This window comes from Juglans microcarpa x Juglans regia, chromosome 8S (genome assembly GCF_004785595.1).
Source record: "Juglans microcarpa x Juglans regia isolate MS1-56 chromosome 8S, Jm3101_v1.0, whole genome shotgun sequence".
NCBI lineage: Eukaryota > Viridiplantae > Streptophyta > Magnoliopsida > Fagales > Juglandaceae > Juglans > Juglans microcarpa x Juglans regia.
The window spans coordinates 442,402-459,316 of NC_054609.1; the positions used below are offsets into that span (position 1 = coordinate 442,402).

General features: G+C 36.6%; 2 protein-coding genes across 2 annotated transcripts; both read left to right on the forward strand.

Moving 5' to 3' along the window:
* The first annotated feature begins 2,479 nt into the window (after positions 1 to 2,479).
* LOC121244854 (AP2/ERF and B3 domain-containing transcription repressor RAV2-like) lies at positions 2,480 to 3,986 on the forward strand. The gene has a single exon (XM_041143076.1). The coding sequence runs from the start codon at positions 2,643 to 2,645 to the stop codon at positions 3,780 to 3,782; it is 1,140 nt and encodes a 379-aa protein (XP_040999010.1). The 5' UTR covers positions 2,480 to 2,642; the 3' UTR covers positions 3,783 to 3,986.
* Positions 3,987 to 6,384: 2,398 nt separating this feature from the next.
* Positions 6,385 to 12,919, forward strand: LOC121244892 (methionine aminopeptidase 1B, chloroplastic). Its single transcript, XM_041143129.1, has 10 exons — positions 6,385 to 6,579; positions 6,921 to 7,002; positions 7,288 to 7,525; positions 8,327 to 8,488; positions 8,563 to 8,604; positions 9,341 to 9,412; positions 9,604 to 9,683; positions 10,879 to 10,976; positions 11,729 to 11,776; positions 12,662 to 12,919. Exons 1-10 carry the CDS (start codon positions 6,435 to 6,437, stop codon positions 12,805 to 12,807), a joined length of 1,113 nt encoding a protein of 370 aa, XP_040999063.1. The 5' UTR covers positions 6,385 to 6,434; the 3' UTR covers positions 12,808 to 12,919.
* Positions 12,920 to 16,915: the final 3,996 nt, after the last annotated feature.

Here is a 16,915-nt window from a genome sequence, read left to right on the forward strand (position 1 = left end):
ATCAAGGATTGTCACGCAGCTCCCACCAAATAATTTAAGTACGTAAAAAAGATAGAATTTTCAAAAAAAAAAAAAATGAGGAACATGCATATATATATATATATATATATATTATCTTGTGCATAAAACATGATATAAAAAAGAATATATTAATTCTCGAATGAAGAGGCAAATCATTATATATCCAAAACTCGTCAGTTTTTATTATAATAAAAGAAGTGTTATAATCATCAAGAGAGTTTGTAAAAGTAAAATTATAAACTGATATAATTTCATATGATACGTTAGATTTACTTTATAATAAAAATAATTTAACCACATCAAGTAATGTCAGTTTGTGAATTTATTTTTATATAAATTTTTTATGATTAAAATATTTCTCTTATAATAAACAAGCGACATACCTCATTAGGTTGGTGAACGTGTTATTTTTTTTATTCATTTTGAATTACATTAATTTATAATGTCTTCTTTACATTATAATACATCAAAATGTACATTAGGGAAAATAGTTAATAATCAAAATATTAACTTGGCCACTCTAAATATATATGTATATATATTGCCACGTTCCCTTTCTTAAGGGAGGAGGCCACATTTCCGTATGAACATATATACGGCCAATATATCGTACAAAACATATTAAAAATCAAATAATAATAATAATAATAATAATAATAATAATAATAATAAAATGATTTAGGCAAATGATTTAGTAACTAAACTCATCTCATCTCATCTCATCTCAACTCATCATTACAACTTTTTCAAATCTCAATATAAAATATAATAAATAATTTAACTTTTTCAAATTTTAAAATAATAATAATATTAAAAAATAATATTCTAATAATATTTTATCATCTCAACTCAACTAAACTCAATTCAACATTCAAACGCAACCTCAATATTCTCTAGGCTGTAGAATCTCTAAGTAGGCCCACCGAGCTGCTAACAAATCCAAAAGGACCAAAGCCTCTCCCAAACTACTAACCCCACCACCGTCGACTTGACCTCTTGAGCTTTCGTGTATGCAGAGGCCTACATTCAAAGACACATGACACTCATCCGTACATAATTAGTTATATTATAATCTGAAATTATATTTGTGCGCAAATATCACTCTTTTTTAAATAGAATTTGAGTTGTTTATTCGATTATAGTATTACTTTATTATAATATATGCAGCGAGTAATTTCGTGTGAAAATGAGCTAAACCCATGAAATGTAATATTGTCTATTTGAATAAGAAATTAAAATGATTTTCATCGATTATAAACTTATTTCAAATTTATAATTGCTTTAACAAAGGGGAAGACAAATTGGACATGTACTCGATCGCAAGCAATTTGATGAAACCAGCCTCTATAATCGTTTGACTTTTGCAATGTTTTTGGCTGATCCATCTTGAATCAGATCAAAGGTCATGTGGATAGTGAAGATGTGTTGTAGATGATGTTCGTGCATGAAAAATGAGCAAAGCAAAGCATAGGCTTTTCACATGCAATGATCAGATGAGCTGATCATCGATGGATATAGCCCGAACCCATGAGGAATGATTGATGAACAACAAAATCTGAAAAATAATCCCACATGCATGCAGGTTGTAATGGTAATTCATGTTGGAAATGAGTCATGACAATGAATGAACGGGTAAAACAAGACAAGGGAAAAGATCAAAGGGAGCTGGACGAATAAAAGCAAGCCAGGTAAGACTTATGGAGGGGAAATTCTTGTTGGATGAGCATTTGTCTTTAATGCTTTTTTTGGCCATCCATCCATCCATCCATCCTCTTCCCCCAGCTTGTAGTTAAAAGTTTAGCCCCACAACCCATTCATCCTATATATTGGAAGTACGTACCCTCCAACAACACCTCTATCTATCTATCTATCTATCTGTACTAATGTTTATCTACATTTTAATTCATCTAAGCCACCCAACAAATAAATGAGCAGGTTTTGATGTAGCAGCAGCAGCAGCAGCAGCATCAGATAAGATATATATATCCATTTATTTAAGACAGAGAAACTATAGATCAAAGAAATCGTCAAAGAGAGTAGAGAGAGAGGGGAGAGAAGAGTGGGCGTTTAGGGTCATAGTATGTGTGGGTTGTGGGCAGTGTATGTAAAGTGGGTCCCACTTTAGCAAGTTGATGGGGTTCACATGAGTATGGACCGTGTTTTTGTTCGAGTTCATCCCCCCTGAGCTTTGCTGCTTCTGCTGACCCCCCAACATGCTCTCTCTCTCTCTCTCTCTAGATCTCCCTCATACAAACTCCATGAATCTTCCTTCCTAGTTCCTTACCATTTGTCTTTGGGTTGACCCACCACACCCACATCCCCATATCTCCAACACCTCCCCCACCCCCCCTAACTTTTCTAATTACAACCCACAAAATTATCAAACAAAACAACGAACATAAATATTTCTAATTATAATATTATTCACTCGTCACTTCCTCAAACTTCCTATATATATTCTACCCTCAAACGACCCCCTCTTTCATAACACTCTCTTTCTCTCTTTTAACTCTTTTCTTCCTTTTCTTGTATCATATCATATTAGTCAAATACACCTGCTTTCCTCAGCTAGCTAACTATCTCCTTGATCTTCTTGATCGAAAGGAAAAAAAGAAACTCAGATGGAAGGAAGTTGCATAGATGAGATCAGCTCAAGTACCAGCACAGAGTACTCTATCTCTATTTCCCCTACAACTCTTTCGCCTTCCCTGGCTACCAAGTCCCCTGAGAGTCTATGCCGGGTGGGAAGCGGCACTACCAGCACCATCTTAGATTCTGAAAGCGGCATCGAAGCCGAGTCTCGAGGAAAGCTCCCGTCTTCGAAATATAAAGGAGTTGTCCCCCAGCCCAACGGCCGCTGGGGTGCCCAGATTTACGAGAAGCACCAGCGAGTGTGGTTGGGCACTTTCAACGAAGAAGACGAGGCCGCCAAGGCCTATGACATCGCGGCCCAACGCTTCCGTGGCCGTGATGCCGTGACGAACTTCAAATCCTTGGCTTCTGCGTCGACGACCGAAGATCAGGATCATGACATCGAGACCGCGTTCTTGAACTCCCATTCCAAGGCCGAGATCGTGGACATGCTCAGGAAGCACACGTACAATGATGAACTGGAGCAAAGCAAGCGTAACCTTGGCTTGGACGGCAATGGCGGAAATAGGTCCAAAGCTGAGGGCTTCCTCTGTAATCCTTTCGGTTCAGGCCGGGCTTTCAAAGCGCGTGAGCAGCTTTTCGAGAAAGCTGTTACTCCTAGCGATGTCGGCAAGCTGAACCGGCTTGTGATACCGAAGCAACATGCCGAAAAGCACTTCCCCTTACATACGGGAAGCACTACCAAAGGGGTGCTTCTGAATTTTGAGGATGTTGGAGGCAAAGTGTGGAGGTTCCGGTACTCATATTGGAATAGTAGCCAAAGCTACGTGCTCACAAAGGGTTGGAGCCGATTCGTAAAGGATAAGAACCTCAAGGCTGGTGACATTGTTAGCTTTCAACGCTCGACCGGACCGGATAAGCAGCTTTACATTGATTGGAAGGGGAGGACAGGGAGCGGGGCAGGTGTAGTAGTTGGGTTATCAAACCCGGTTTTCCCGGTTCAGCCGGTTCAGATGGTGAGGCTATTTGGTGTCAACATTCTGCAAGTACCTGTGGTTGGGGTCGTAGAGAGTACTATTATTGGGGGCTACCATGGGAAGAGAACGAGAGAGAGGGATCTCTTGGCATTGGAATGTAGCAAGAAACAAAGGATGCTTGGAGCTTTGTAACATTTACTTTGTTTTTGTCCTCTTCTTTTCCCCCTTTGGAGTTCTAGCATTTTGCGAATGGTGCAAGGAAGGGGAGTGAGGTGTAGTTGCCCAAGTTGCATGTTCGAAGTTGCTTGTTAAAGGTGAATTGTACATTACAAAACAAAAGGCCGAAGAAAGCTGAAATTAGATGCAACAAGAGAATGGATTATAATTAACTGTCAACTTGTGTTGTGTTCATGGTTTTGGATTGGACTACCCGATCATGTTAATCCTCATTAGCTTTTTTGTAGTTTGTGATTGGTGGCATTGTTGCTTTCCCAAACTATCTCTGTGTTGACAAATGGTGCTCTTCATGAGAGGAAAGAGATCAGGGTAACAGATGTGGAAGGAACCTTTGCTCTCAAAAAGAGGTTGGCTAATGGCTATTGGGCTGGAAAGTAATATATAAATGCAAGGGAAAAAAAAAAAAAAAGAGTGGGTGAAAGTCATCTGTATATTAATAAAGAGTCACCACTTTGGCTTTCATGACATGCTCAAACACTTTTGGTTCCTTAAATAAAGTGTACGATCCTATGTATAAAATGTACAGTGGAATTAAGTATAGGACAGTGGTGACAACAGGTGCTTGCTAGCTGCAGCCTCCAGATCTGGGGATAATTTCGAATGAATCTCTGATCTTGGCTCTTAAGATTTGCCCAATTGAGTACTGCTGGCAACAGGTAAACATATACAGTAAAAAGAAATATAAAGGTGTGATTTAATACATAAAAATAAATTTATAAATTTACGTGATATATATATATATATTGTGATATATTTTTTATAAAATTATTTTTATTGTATAATATTTCTAACGAATTACATATAACGATGTCATTTTATAAGTTTGATTTTATGAAAACTTTTTATGACTATAGCACTTCTCATATTGAAGTCGCGGGAAGGGGAAATCAAGACTTTTTTTTTTTTTTAATGATATTCTTGATAGTATGTGATTTTAGATATCCAAATACATATTTAATGGATTACATTAACAGAAATCACACAAGATGATGTTTTGAATATTCTGATTAGTTGAATATGGTTATCTACATCTATATATTGCACTATATATATATATATATATATATATAGTGCAAGAATATCTTCCCATCTCTACGCTATTGGCCTGTGATATTAATAAACTACTGCTAATTGCTACTATTGAAAAATGCCAAAACTATTTAAGTAATTATTAATTAATATTGACAACAATAATTAATATAGTCAAATCAAGAATTGTCATCTCTAGACACTACGATATTATTAATATGTTGTTTGTTTTTATAACTAATATTCTCATCTCATATAATAATTATAATTTTTTTTAAATTTTTATATAAAATAAAATAAATAATTTAATTTTTTCAAATTACAAATAAAAAGATATATTTAATTAATATTTTATTTAATTTTAAATTTTTAATTTAATTTATTTTATCTGTAAAAACAAACGAGATATTATGTTTAATTGTTTGACAAGATCAAGGCAGATGATGATGACTAGGAATTTAGCAGTTTTGTTTTGTTGGTAATTATAAATGGGTTGAGAGACAGGGTACGTAGTAGATTTCATGCATCTTCTTCGTAACTTCCACATAGATCCGAAGGAAGAGATAGATCAAGTTGAAATATAGTACGTACCAGGATGGATGGATCAGTTTCCTGCGATGCTTCCACAGATTGATTCTGCAGCTTCCCATCTATTTCCTCATGTTTTTTGAGTGCAACATCTATCTGTACGTACTCATGTAGTGTTCTGGCATTGGCATCCATCCATCAAATTAGTCAAGAAAATACATTCACGCGTGCCATGTCGACTGCCTTTATTTATTTATTTAAATTTATTGATCATAAAAATAATTAATAGTATCATAAACTCCATTTATATAATATTCATGAAAAAAATATATATTCAGAAATCAACACAACGTCGTTATATATAAGTACTCCTCCGATCCGTTTAGTCAAATCATGCAATATTTTCATCTCAAATATGACTGCAAGTCTTGCAAACGCTAGCAAGCCTGTCATAGATTTCGTAATTTCTCAAAGAATGTTTGAAAAGAAAAACAAATTTTCTCTAGAAAAAAATAATAAAGATACAACTAATTTTTAAATGTTATTTTATAAACATATCCTCAAGATTTTTTTTATTATAATGATCAGTACTCTTTTATAATCTACAACAATCACACGTGACAATTTATATACAGCAAGATTCAAGGTATAAATATATATATGAATAATTCTATATACAATCGTGAAATGCGTAAATACTGTATAATCGTTTTTAAAAAGAATAGAATATATTATTAATTAAAAATATATATTCAACGTATGAGTTGGTCCATCTGCTCTATCAAGATATATTGTTCAGAAAAAATTGTCTTCCTCCTTGGAATCTGATGATAAGTGAGACTTTCTCCTTTTTTTTTTTTTTTTTTTTTTTTTTTTTTATCCTTGATATTTTTGGTAAAACCATAGATTCTTTTCAAGATTTTCAATTTCCAGCCCATGTTTCTAAGCCCAGCCCATATTGATATAACTATTCATTTTTCAAAACGGCCCACCCCATATTTCTGTACGTTATCGGGGGTGTGTGTGCGTGCAACTGCTTGCGAGTGGAAAATGGCATTGGCATCCGCTGCTCGGCTTGCACACAGTCCGTCTCTGCAGCTATCGGCACGCTTTCATGGCGAAGCTTTATCATCTTCATCAAAGTCAACGCTTTTTATGGGAGCCCCACTCACCTTCTCAGGCTCTGCCTTTCCTGGTCTGCTCCTCCTCCTCTTTTCTCATTTTCACTCTACTTTTCTGCCTTTGTTTGCTCTGTGACACCAACTTATTTATCATTATCTTCTTTGCGGTCGCTAAGAAAAATTTTAATTTGGTCTTATAGCCAATGGCTCTGTTTTTTTTTTCATCAATAAGATATGTGGGAGTTGAAGTTTTAGTCTTTTTTCCTAAAAGAATAAATTCTTTGAGCACCCAAATGAAGCAAAAGGGTTTTTTTTTTTTTTTTTTTTTCCACATAGTTACTTATCTTTCCCTAAGATAAATTTGATATTTTTAATTCCAGTCATTAATTTTTTGCTATATGCTTGTTCAACTCAGGAAAGCAATTTCATTCTCGAAAGCAGCTGGTTGTTTTTTCGAAAAAGTTCTCGGGTTTGCAGGAGGCCATGAGAATCAAAAGGTACATGAATTTGAAGGAGCATTGAGACCCTTCCTGGAGATGCACCCTTACGTAGCGTTATTGTAGGATTGATGGTGTTCACTGAATAGATTAAAACTAGTCCACGTTAATGTAGTGGCAATGTTGTCAATCCTTTTGTTCTTTGCGGGCTTTATTTACTTCTATTTAGTTATTATGTATTCACTAACGCGTGTTTCTCTCTGAGTTGAATGAGATTTGTGGGATAGAAGCTTAATTATTGGAATTAAGCTTTATGTTCTTGATATATTCTTTGTTCATTTGTAGAGAACGTGAGCTTAAAAGTGTGAAAAAAGTTACAAGAAGACCACCATTGAGACGGGGAAAGGTATCACCGCGTCTTCTCGTGCCTGATCACATTCCAAAGCCTCCTTATGCAGGTTCAAATTTGTTACCAGAAATTTCAAGTGAATATCAATCTCACGACTCTGAAGGCATTGTTCGCATGAGAGCTGCATGTGAGCTTGCTGCTCGCGTCTTAGACAATGCAGGAAAATTGGTTAGGGTATGCACTGTTTTCTTAAATTTGAATTTCTTTGCCCTATTCTTTCAGTAATAGGATCTATAATATTCATAATTTTGTTGGAGTTGCCCATGACTGCTGTTTCTAATTTATCGAACCAAAATACCCTTTTTTTATGACCATTCACACACTTCAAGAAAGGCTCACAAAGCACTTTCGAACTTGTTGTACCAATATCTTGACCGTTTGTATCTGGTTTAAGCTTTGATAACGTAATGAATACTAATTCACTAGATTTTTCCTCTATATCTTTGTGAGAACTTCATATTCACAACTCTTTGGTGAGTAATTTTTAATAGTTGTCATCTGTAGATTTAATATCTGGTGTTGCCTTCCGGAAAAATTCAGTGAACTTCATTATAGAGTTGTAATTTGTCAGAAAATGTCCTGGTTCTAATTACATACATTGAGACGGTAGCTATTCTAAATTTGTCAGGTGCATTTTTTGCTGGATGAAATGCCTACTGCATAGGATCCTTTTTGTTATGATCAGGACCCAGGACGTTTCATATTCATGGGGATGCAATTTTATTTGGTGATTACATAAATCTATCCTTTTCTTGCACCTTTTCGTTGAGAGTGGAATAGGTTTTGAAAATTCATCTGCCTTTCTCTATTAGTGGCGATGATGGAACACATGCTCATTGTTAACTACATACATTTATAGATTTAATTTCTTAATCTCATGTGTTCAAATATAGCTATGTTTCTTTCCATTTGTATCTTTAAACTTTTCAACATGACGAGTTCTGTTTGGTTGACATCTTTTTTGCATCATAACAGCCATCAGTGACAACAAATGAAATTGACAAAGCGGTACATCAAATGATTATTGATGCCGGTGCTTATCCCTCACCTCTTGGCTATGGAGGATTTCCAAAGAGTGTATGCACATCAGTTAATGAGTGCATGTGCCATGGAATACCTGATTCTCGCCAGTTACAGGTTGGGTCTGCTATGATTGCCAATTGATGGTTACACAGACGCATTTCATTCATCACTAATAATCTCCTGTTCAGGATGGCGACATTATAAACATCGACGTGACGGTTTACCTAAATGTACGCTTCTACTTAATATACTAATTTGTGATATTTTCTTGTCTGCATATTGTGTAACTGATTGCCGTCTTAATTAAATAACCTAATTGCAAATGCTCGAGTGTTGATTTGACCATCTCTGTATCCTGCATCTTGATTATCAAGTTTTTTTTCACTCATGTTCCATCTATGTTATCCATATGCTAGATGTATATGAAGTGCGTGTACTGTACTGAATGAAGTTTTTACAATGATCATTCTCTGAAGCTTCATTGTTACCATATATATTATATATTATCTAATGGAGCTACACATGCATGGCACCAAGGACCCACCTTGGATAAATGCATTGAGTCTAGACCATAGTTTCTGCATCTTGTAATCTTTTTCCCATCCCTTTGCTAATTCGCGCCGCGGGGGGTGGGGGAGACAGTATCATAACCAATAGGAAAATTATTATACTCTAGGATCCACCACTATATAAATTTAGAAGCTTCACTCTTCCCTCTGCATTTGTATATTCCGAGAATAATGTAGGCAAATATTATTTATTGTTCCCTTGGATTTCCAAAATTTCTTTCACAATAGTGCACAAATACACATGCCCAGATACATGAATAAAATATTAGAAGTTGGGTTAATGAAAAGGTTCTGCAGTTTCGTGCTGTAGATGATCTATGTTATCCAATTCCATCGTTAATAAAAAAAAAACAGAAGCTGATTTCTTTCTCTGTATGGCCTGTCTTTTTGTTGTTAGGGATATCATGGAGACACATCAAAAACATTTCTTTGTGGGGATGTTAGTGATGCAATGAAACACCTTGTGAAGGTAAATTTTTAGTTATACACTGCAAATTGGAATCATTCATATTCAAATAGTCGACATGCTCATACCAGTTGTTTAAAGCTGGAATCGTAATTCTTTGTCAATATTTTCTGACAAAACTGTGTCCCTTTTAACGAACAAATTATCATAGCACTGCCTCTCTACAGATGTTCAATCTATGTATGATGTGGCAGGTTACCGAAGAGTGCTTGGAGAGAGGTATTGCTGTTTGCAAAGATGGTGCTAGTTTTAAGAAGATTGGAAAGAGGATTAGGTATTGCTTCTGGTTCTAATGTTATGCTAGGATCAGAAAAGAACATACATATATTTTCTGCTAGTAGAGAAGAAGATAAATAGTCAAATGATTATGCGTCCAATCTAAAGAAGGTAGAATATGTCAATCTACAGACACCGACCTTTTTTTTATAGGTAGATTTACAGACACCAATCATAATGTCCGATGCTATTAGGAATAGATCCATGTTCATAGCGAGATAGCCTATTCAATGTGCCGTGAACATATTGGAGTACTTTTGTGCTCTATCCTTTTCAATTGATTGTAGCATGTATATTTTAAGTCATGAATTCAATTCCCACCAAAGAGAGAGGCACGGGGGTTTTGACCAGTCATCTAGAGTGCACAAAGTGAGACTTTCAAAAGAGCTAATGAGTTAGTTGTATGTAATCGAAGGACAAGGACAAAACAAATACTTTGCCCCAAAGTCCAAATTTGGCGATGGCCTTATATAATTGTCACCCTTAAGCTTTACAACAATCTTTGTTTGCATCATCTATTGGAGAACTTTCTAAGGCAAAACTATAATTTCAAGTATTTGGGTAGATCTTGGTCTACCTTTCTTTTATTGGCACCGGATGTCCGGGAACAACATCTCAACTAATCCCAGGGGTGCACAGTTCCTCGACAATGAGTTTCCTACAAGTGCACCTCTGGTAATTCAAGGGAAAAAAATCCTCCAATCCGATGGCCCCTAGAGATTGTTTGCACCCAGTAGGATTCAAACGTTGGAACTTGGAGGGAGCATACCAACAAGACCAAGGCCTTTATCACTTGAGCCAACCCCTAAGGGTTGGGTAGATCTTGGTCTATTATGGTGTGGTTATAGAATATTAGGGCTAAGTGCCAAAGACTATTCATCTTCTTCATTTTTGCTAAACTTGCCGGTACTTGCATAAGAATTTGAATATGACATTGGATGAATGAATATTTTATTCTCTCTGGTAAGTGATGGAAATGCTCAAAGAACAACGGTAATAGACAGAATTCATTGGTTGTCTTTGGTATTATCGTTACAATTGGCTTCCTTGTGAATTCTGTTAAATACAGTTGCTTATTGTATAATTTGCTTTAGCTGATCATATATGCTCTTTGTTCCATGCTATGTAACAAAGCCTGATTTCACTTAAATTTGGAGATTGTTTGTAACAAGTATTTTGCATGATTATCTCAGCGAGCATGCTGAAAAATACGGATATGGTGTGGTGGAGCGTTTTGTTGGGCATGGTGTGGGAAGCATATTTCACTCTGAACCTCTTATATATCATCACCGTAAGTGACCTATTGGTTTGGGTGTTTTGCTTACCTTATTTCCTTATTGGCTTAGAAACAATCAAACCAGGAAGTGCTGAAGTGTTGGAATTTGGAAACTGAACCAAGTTTTGAAACACAATGGATCAAACATGTTGTATTCCAATTTGTAGGTATATAATTTGTATCTGAAATTTTGTCCTGCCACATTATTTGTTGTTAAAATAGCTAAATGGTTCAAATGTCAATGAAGTTACCGCACACATGTATATTGATTTGCCTATGATATGGTGATAAGGCATTGCTTCTGAGTTTAGGTATTAATTTGTTGACTACTCTTGATGTTGTGTTGGTGAGTTCTTCTACATACAGTTGCTTTTGCGTACTCATTGCGCACTCCATTGATGTGATTAGCCAAAGCAGTTATCTTATATTAAAAAAAAGTGATGCAGCCAATCATATTAGTGGAGTTTGCAAGGAGTTCGCAAAAGTGACTGTACATAGAGTTTTTCTGTGTTTGATATGTGCGAAAGCTTGATAAAAGAAAAACCAATTATGGAAGGATTGCAACTTAATCCAAATTTTGCTTGGCCAAATATTTGCAATGAGCTGTGGTCCAGAAAAATTGTGTTTCTATTTTTGGCTTTCTTTGTTTCTTCTTTTTCTTTTTTGGTCTATGTGAGTGTGTTGGGGTGCGGGGATACTGTTGAATCATAATTCATATTCTCATATGGTATAAGTACTATTTGAGACGAACTTTTATTGTTTTGCAGGCAATGACCAGCCTGGTCACATGGTTGAAGGTCAGACATTTACAATTGGTGAGTGCATTATCCTGTGCCTGTAAATTGAGGTGGCATTTTGATTTTATGTGTTGCCTATTTAGACTGGAACTGTATTATTAATTTTTTTATAGGCAATAATAACTTTATTAATGAGAATGAAATAGGCTTTGCCCAAGTACAATGGTAGTGTACAAAAGAAAACACCTAATTACATTCTAGTGGGGAGGATACAAAAGAAACACCTAATTACATTCTAGGAACCGGGGAAAGAAACAAAAAAATCTTGAACACTAGTTCCATCGAGTACCTGTATTGATAGCTTAAATCATGCAGAGATATACAAGGGCAATTTAAAACTATATTTGAAGGTGGTTGGCCTCTCTTCCACCTGAAAAGAAAGAGAAGATAACATCTTTAAACCTTGTGTTAAATCTGTACGGAAACCAGTATCCATGAGACTTCGATGAACCAAAGAACTGCTTAGCCCTTTGCCAGGGACCACCATTCCAATTTATCATTTCAACTTTTCGAGTTCATCTTTCTGTGGACTTATATGTCACTTGTCATGGCATGTTGAAAATATAAAATAGATTTATCTTGGGTAATCAATCCTCCTGCGGCCCATATCTTGGCAATACACAAGAAAACACTGTCACTCCTTGGTTTTCAAACTTATAGTTGACTATATTGCTATGGAAATGCTTCTTCTTGCTTTGACTATGTCCCTGTGTTACTTAGGTGACTACAATAAACATAGTAGTCTAGCTAGTTGGAAATGATGGTGCCAGAAAACTTCAATGTTTGTCATGTCAGTTTATGTTGATTGCTGACAAAAGGCAGACGTATTTTTTTTCCTGGAGCTTGAATTTTGATCTACGAATACTTGTGTTAATGTTTTCAATCTCTTTTAATTTACTGCAGAGCCAATTCTTACACTGGGAAGCATCGACTGCATAACATGGCCAGACAACTGGACAACTGTAACAGCTGATGGTAGCCCTGCTGCACAGTTTGAGCATTCCATTTTGATTACCAAAACTGGTGCAGAAATTTTAACAACATATTGAAACGGCATTCTATATCTTCTGATTTTTTTGGTTCTGCATCAATGTGCTCCTCTATCTACGAACTTAAATCAAATATACAGCTGAGGATGAATCAACTTTCATTCATTTTGCCCATAGAGTTCTACCGTAAAATTAATGGATGTCATGTCAGCGGAAGTGTTGACATGCACTAGGAATGGTGAATTTTCTTATATATGCCCATAGAGTTCTTATATATGCCTGAAACTTCCTGAATAGGTGATCACTAATTAGAAAAAATGGGAAAAAATATTCTTTGATCAATATAAATTTGTTTCACTCACAGCATGCTCCTAGTTATCTAGTTATTATGAGGAGTAGAACCTTGAATGTCCTTGGTACGATCTCCCAGAGAGTGAGTATACCGAGAGTGAGTATACCGATACGTATCATTGTCGTCTTGAATTTTATTAAAGGTTACCTTTTGAAGACTGCTGGTGGCACCTTTCATTATCACTGTCATTACTGTGATGTTCACAGCTTTGGCCGATGAGAGGGTGCAGCATAATGTACAATTTATAAGGGGAGTACTCCTAGACGTGAATTCAACATGTGAACTGTTTTGTTTACCACAGTCCCGACTGTTGTACGTACAGTCTCGACTGTAGATAGTTTTCTTTTGTTTTTTCTACATTTTTCATTCTTCCCACTCTCCAGTACGTAGCAACGTGGGGGGTGGCATATGCTTTGGAGAACTTTTTTGTGGAATGTTTGGAAATATTTCTCATCTCATTCTTAAATATCATTTAAATATACACACTTTCAAACTAATCATTTTAGATCTCATTTATTTTCACAGAAAAAATAAAATGAGATGAATTAAGATTAAAGTTAAAAGATGAATAAAATATTCTTATTTTTGTTTTAAAATTTAAAAAAGTTAAATTATTTATTTTATTTTATATAAAAATTTAAAAAAATTGTAATGATTAGATGAGATGAAATAAGTTGAAAGGAATTATGAAAACAAATAAAATTTTGAAATTAATCAATACAACTTTTCTTACTTTTCAAATAAAAAATAAAAAAATAATTTAATTTTTTTAAATTACAAAATAAATTATATTAAAAAATTATATTATAACAATATTATAACTTTATAATATTTTTTATTAAATTTTTTTTCTCCTCTTTTTCAAAATTTAATAAATATTTTATTTCAAATTATCTCGTTATTATTTATAAATCATCCTATTACTGCTCACAATATTCTTACCTCAAGTAATTCCCTGCATTCCACAACATCTGGTACATGTGATTCTTGATTAACGAGCTTGTTGAACTTCAGTAGTTTCCACCGACTTTAGAAGTTTCTCCTCTATATGTAGTGATGTAGACTAATCATCCGGTAGTTCAATGCGGGAATGAAAAAAAAAAAAAATTTAATTATAAGTGATTAAGCGAATTAATACGCTCATTCTTTCAATATGATTAATAAAAAAATAAATTTTATTAAAAATAGTACTGATTTAAATTTAGAATATAAAAATAACAACATTAACATACAGATTGATACCTAAACTTATTCCTACATAATAAAATTCATGAAAATATGCCTGCACCAGAAATAGGTTTACTTTGGTATTTCCGGCCACCATCCAAACCAGACAAAATGTGATAACACAATCCAGGTAAGGTGGGTCCTCTGCGATTTGCTTCATTTACAGGAAAAATCATCAACAGTTGTATAGTGTTGCATACCAATCATAACTTCGATTACCTAGTACTGAGGCAAGGAAATGGAAAGCGTGCGAAAGATGCAGTTTATCATGATATGGCAATGCCATGTTGTATAGCTAGCTATCTATAAGTTATTTTTTACAAAAATATTATTTTTTTTATTAAAATAAGTTTATTTTTATAATAAATAATCATTATTATCGTAAATAATCCATCACAAATACTCACTTTTCTTGTAGTGTGTATGACCAACAGTTTGGTGATAATTTTTGTTCTCTAAAATGAATAAATGCACGAGTTTTGCAAAACTTACACTCCCGAGTTTTACTGCCACAATAATTTCAACCTGGTATTAAAAGAATATAGCAAAAAAAAAACATAGTTATTGATTTTAATGGTGACTACTGTACGTTGTGCTATGTTGACATCCTTTTTAAATTGTCAAATTCCATAGGTAGCAATTAGTGTCGTTAAGAAGTCTTTATATTGGGAGGAGTTGTCACCAACCGGCTGGCCATACTTGTTGATGCTGTAAAAACCGCTTAACAAGTCAGAATGAGAGAAAGAGTCATTTCTGATCCAATGGAGCAACTTGGGCCTCGTTTGGTGTTGTTTGGAGCCCCTGACAGTATTCTGGTGCGACTGTATAGTGGCAATGCGTACGTCTATAGTAGTGAATGGAAAACATAAGTGCAGAAAAATAAAAAAGATGAACACATAGATTTACGTGATTCGGCATAATGCTTACATCTACGGGCGTTCGGGAAAGAGAAATCTACTATAATATTATTGTCTACAGTCTCTCATTCCTCACTAAACAATGGTAGCTTTAGAATATAACTTTACTGGAGAAAATGCCTTCACTTGAACTCCTTGTCCCGAGATTGAAGGGGAAGTCGAAGAGAAGAGAAGAAGAACCGAAGAAGAAGATCCTCTCTTGGTCATCTGGTTGAAGGCCTTTTTATATATCTATTTGCACGTGTCTGTCATTACGTGTGTCAGGAAGGCTCTTGTCCCCCACTCATAATGTGGCCTAGTGGCTGGACCCTGTATTGGACTTTATTGTTTTTACCCCCTCGCAGTACCCAACAATTCTTAAGGGCAATTAAGGACCTTGAGAATCTTTAGAGGTAAAAATGTAGCCGACTTGGTCCGCCCGGATGCGTAGGGAAGTAAAATCCTGAGGCCGGTCCCCGTTCTTTTGTTCCTCTAGCACAAACAATAAATATTTTCGAACTCAGGTTTGAGATATGGGCTCGATTACATAGAGTGCGAGTAGGCAGCCTGTGACTCGGCTGAGGCGGGAGATGGGCTTGATTAAGTAGAGTGCCAGTGTGGAGCTCGACTGAGGCGAGAGATGAACTTGACCGCGTAGAGTGCGAGAGCGTGGCTTGTCTAAGGTGGAAGATGGACCCGACCGCGTAGAGTGTGAGTGTGAGTCTTGGTTGAGGCGGGAGATGGGTTCGACCACGTAGAGTGCGAGTGCGAAGCTCGACTGAGGCGAGAGATGAACTTGACCGCGTAGAGTGCGAGAGCGTGGCTTGTCTAAGGCGGAAGATGGACCCGACCGCGTAGAGTGCGAGTGTGAGGCTCGGTTGAGGCGGGAGATGGGCTCGACCGCGTAGAGTGCAAGTGCGTGGCTCGTCTAAGGCAGGAGATGGACTCGACTGCAAAGAGTGCGAAAGCGAAGCTCGGATGAGGCAAGAGGCTGGCTCGACGGCGTAAGTTGCCAGCACAGAGCTCAGATGAGGCGGGAGGCTGGCTCGACCGCGTAGGGTGCGAGCGCGGAGCTCGGATGTTTGTTGTTATTTGTAAAGTGTATGTTCATTTGATACCTTTGTTTTGTCATTAATGTAAGAGTTTGTGTGAAATAACCCACGCAAAGTGGTCAAAGGGCCCGTCAACCCCTGGGTCCACATTAGGCTGTTGTCGAGCTTGTCGGCTTGTTCTCGAAGGTAAACTGTGCATGGCGGTTGTGGAGCTAGGAGGCCCGTTAACTCCATAGAATAGTTCTCGAAGGTAACCACTAGCAGTGGTTATAGCTTGAGCGTAACACTCGGCGCTAGTCAAGAGACCCGTCTTCTTACGAGTATAGAGACTCGGCTTTGTTGGGCGAGGGGTTGGCGGCAAGTCCAGAGACTTGGGGCCTTACCCCGCAGCGAGTTAAGGAATCTGTCTTCTTGCGAGTGTAAGGACTTGACTTTGTTGGATGGGGGGTCGGCAGCAAGTTTTAAGACTTGGCCTTACCCTACAGCGAGTCAAGAGACCCGTCTTCTTGCGCTTGTAAAGACTCGACTTTGTTGGAAGGGGGGTCGGCAGCAAGTCTTGGGACTTGGCCTTACCCCGTAGCGAGTCAAGAGACCCGTCTTCTTGCGAGTGTAGAGACTCGGCTTTGTTGGACGGAGGGTCG

What these genes read in the sequence shown, in the direction of transcription:
- LOC121244892 (XM_041143129.1), top strand. Translation starts at nt 6,435, where the DNA reads ATGGCATTGGCATCCGCTGCTCGGCTTGCACACAGTCCGTCTCTGCAG. An exon ending in ACCTCTTATATATCATCACC is followed by an intron (nt 10,977 to 11,728) that starts GTAAGTGACCTA and finishes ATTGTTTTGCAG; the next exon opens with GCAATGACCAGCCTGGTCAC. An exon ending in AGGTCAGACATTTACAATTG is followed by an intron (nt 11,777 to 12,661) that starts GTGAGTGCATTA and finishes AATTTACTGCAG; the next exon opens with AGCCAATTCTTACACTGGGA.
- LOC121244854 (XM_041143076.1), top strand. Translation starts at nt 2,643, where the DNA reads ATGGAAGGAAGTTGCATAGATGAGATCAGCTCAAGTACCAGCACAGAG.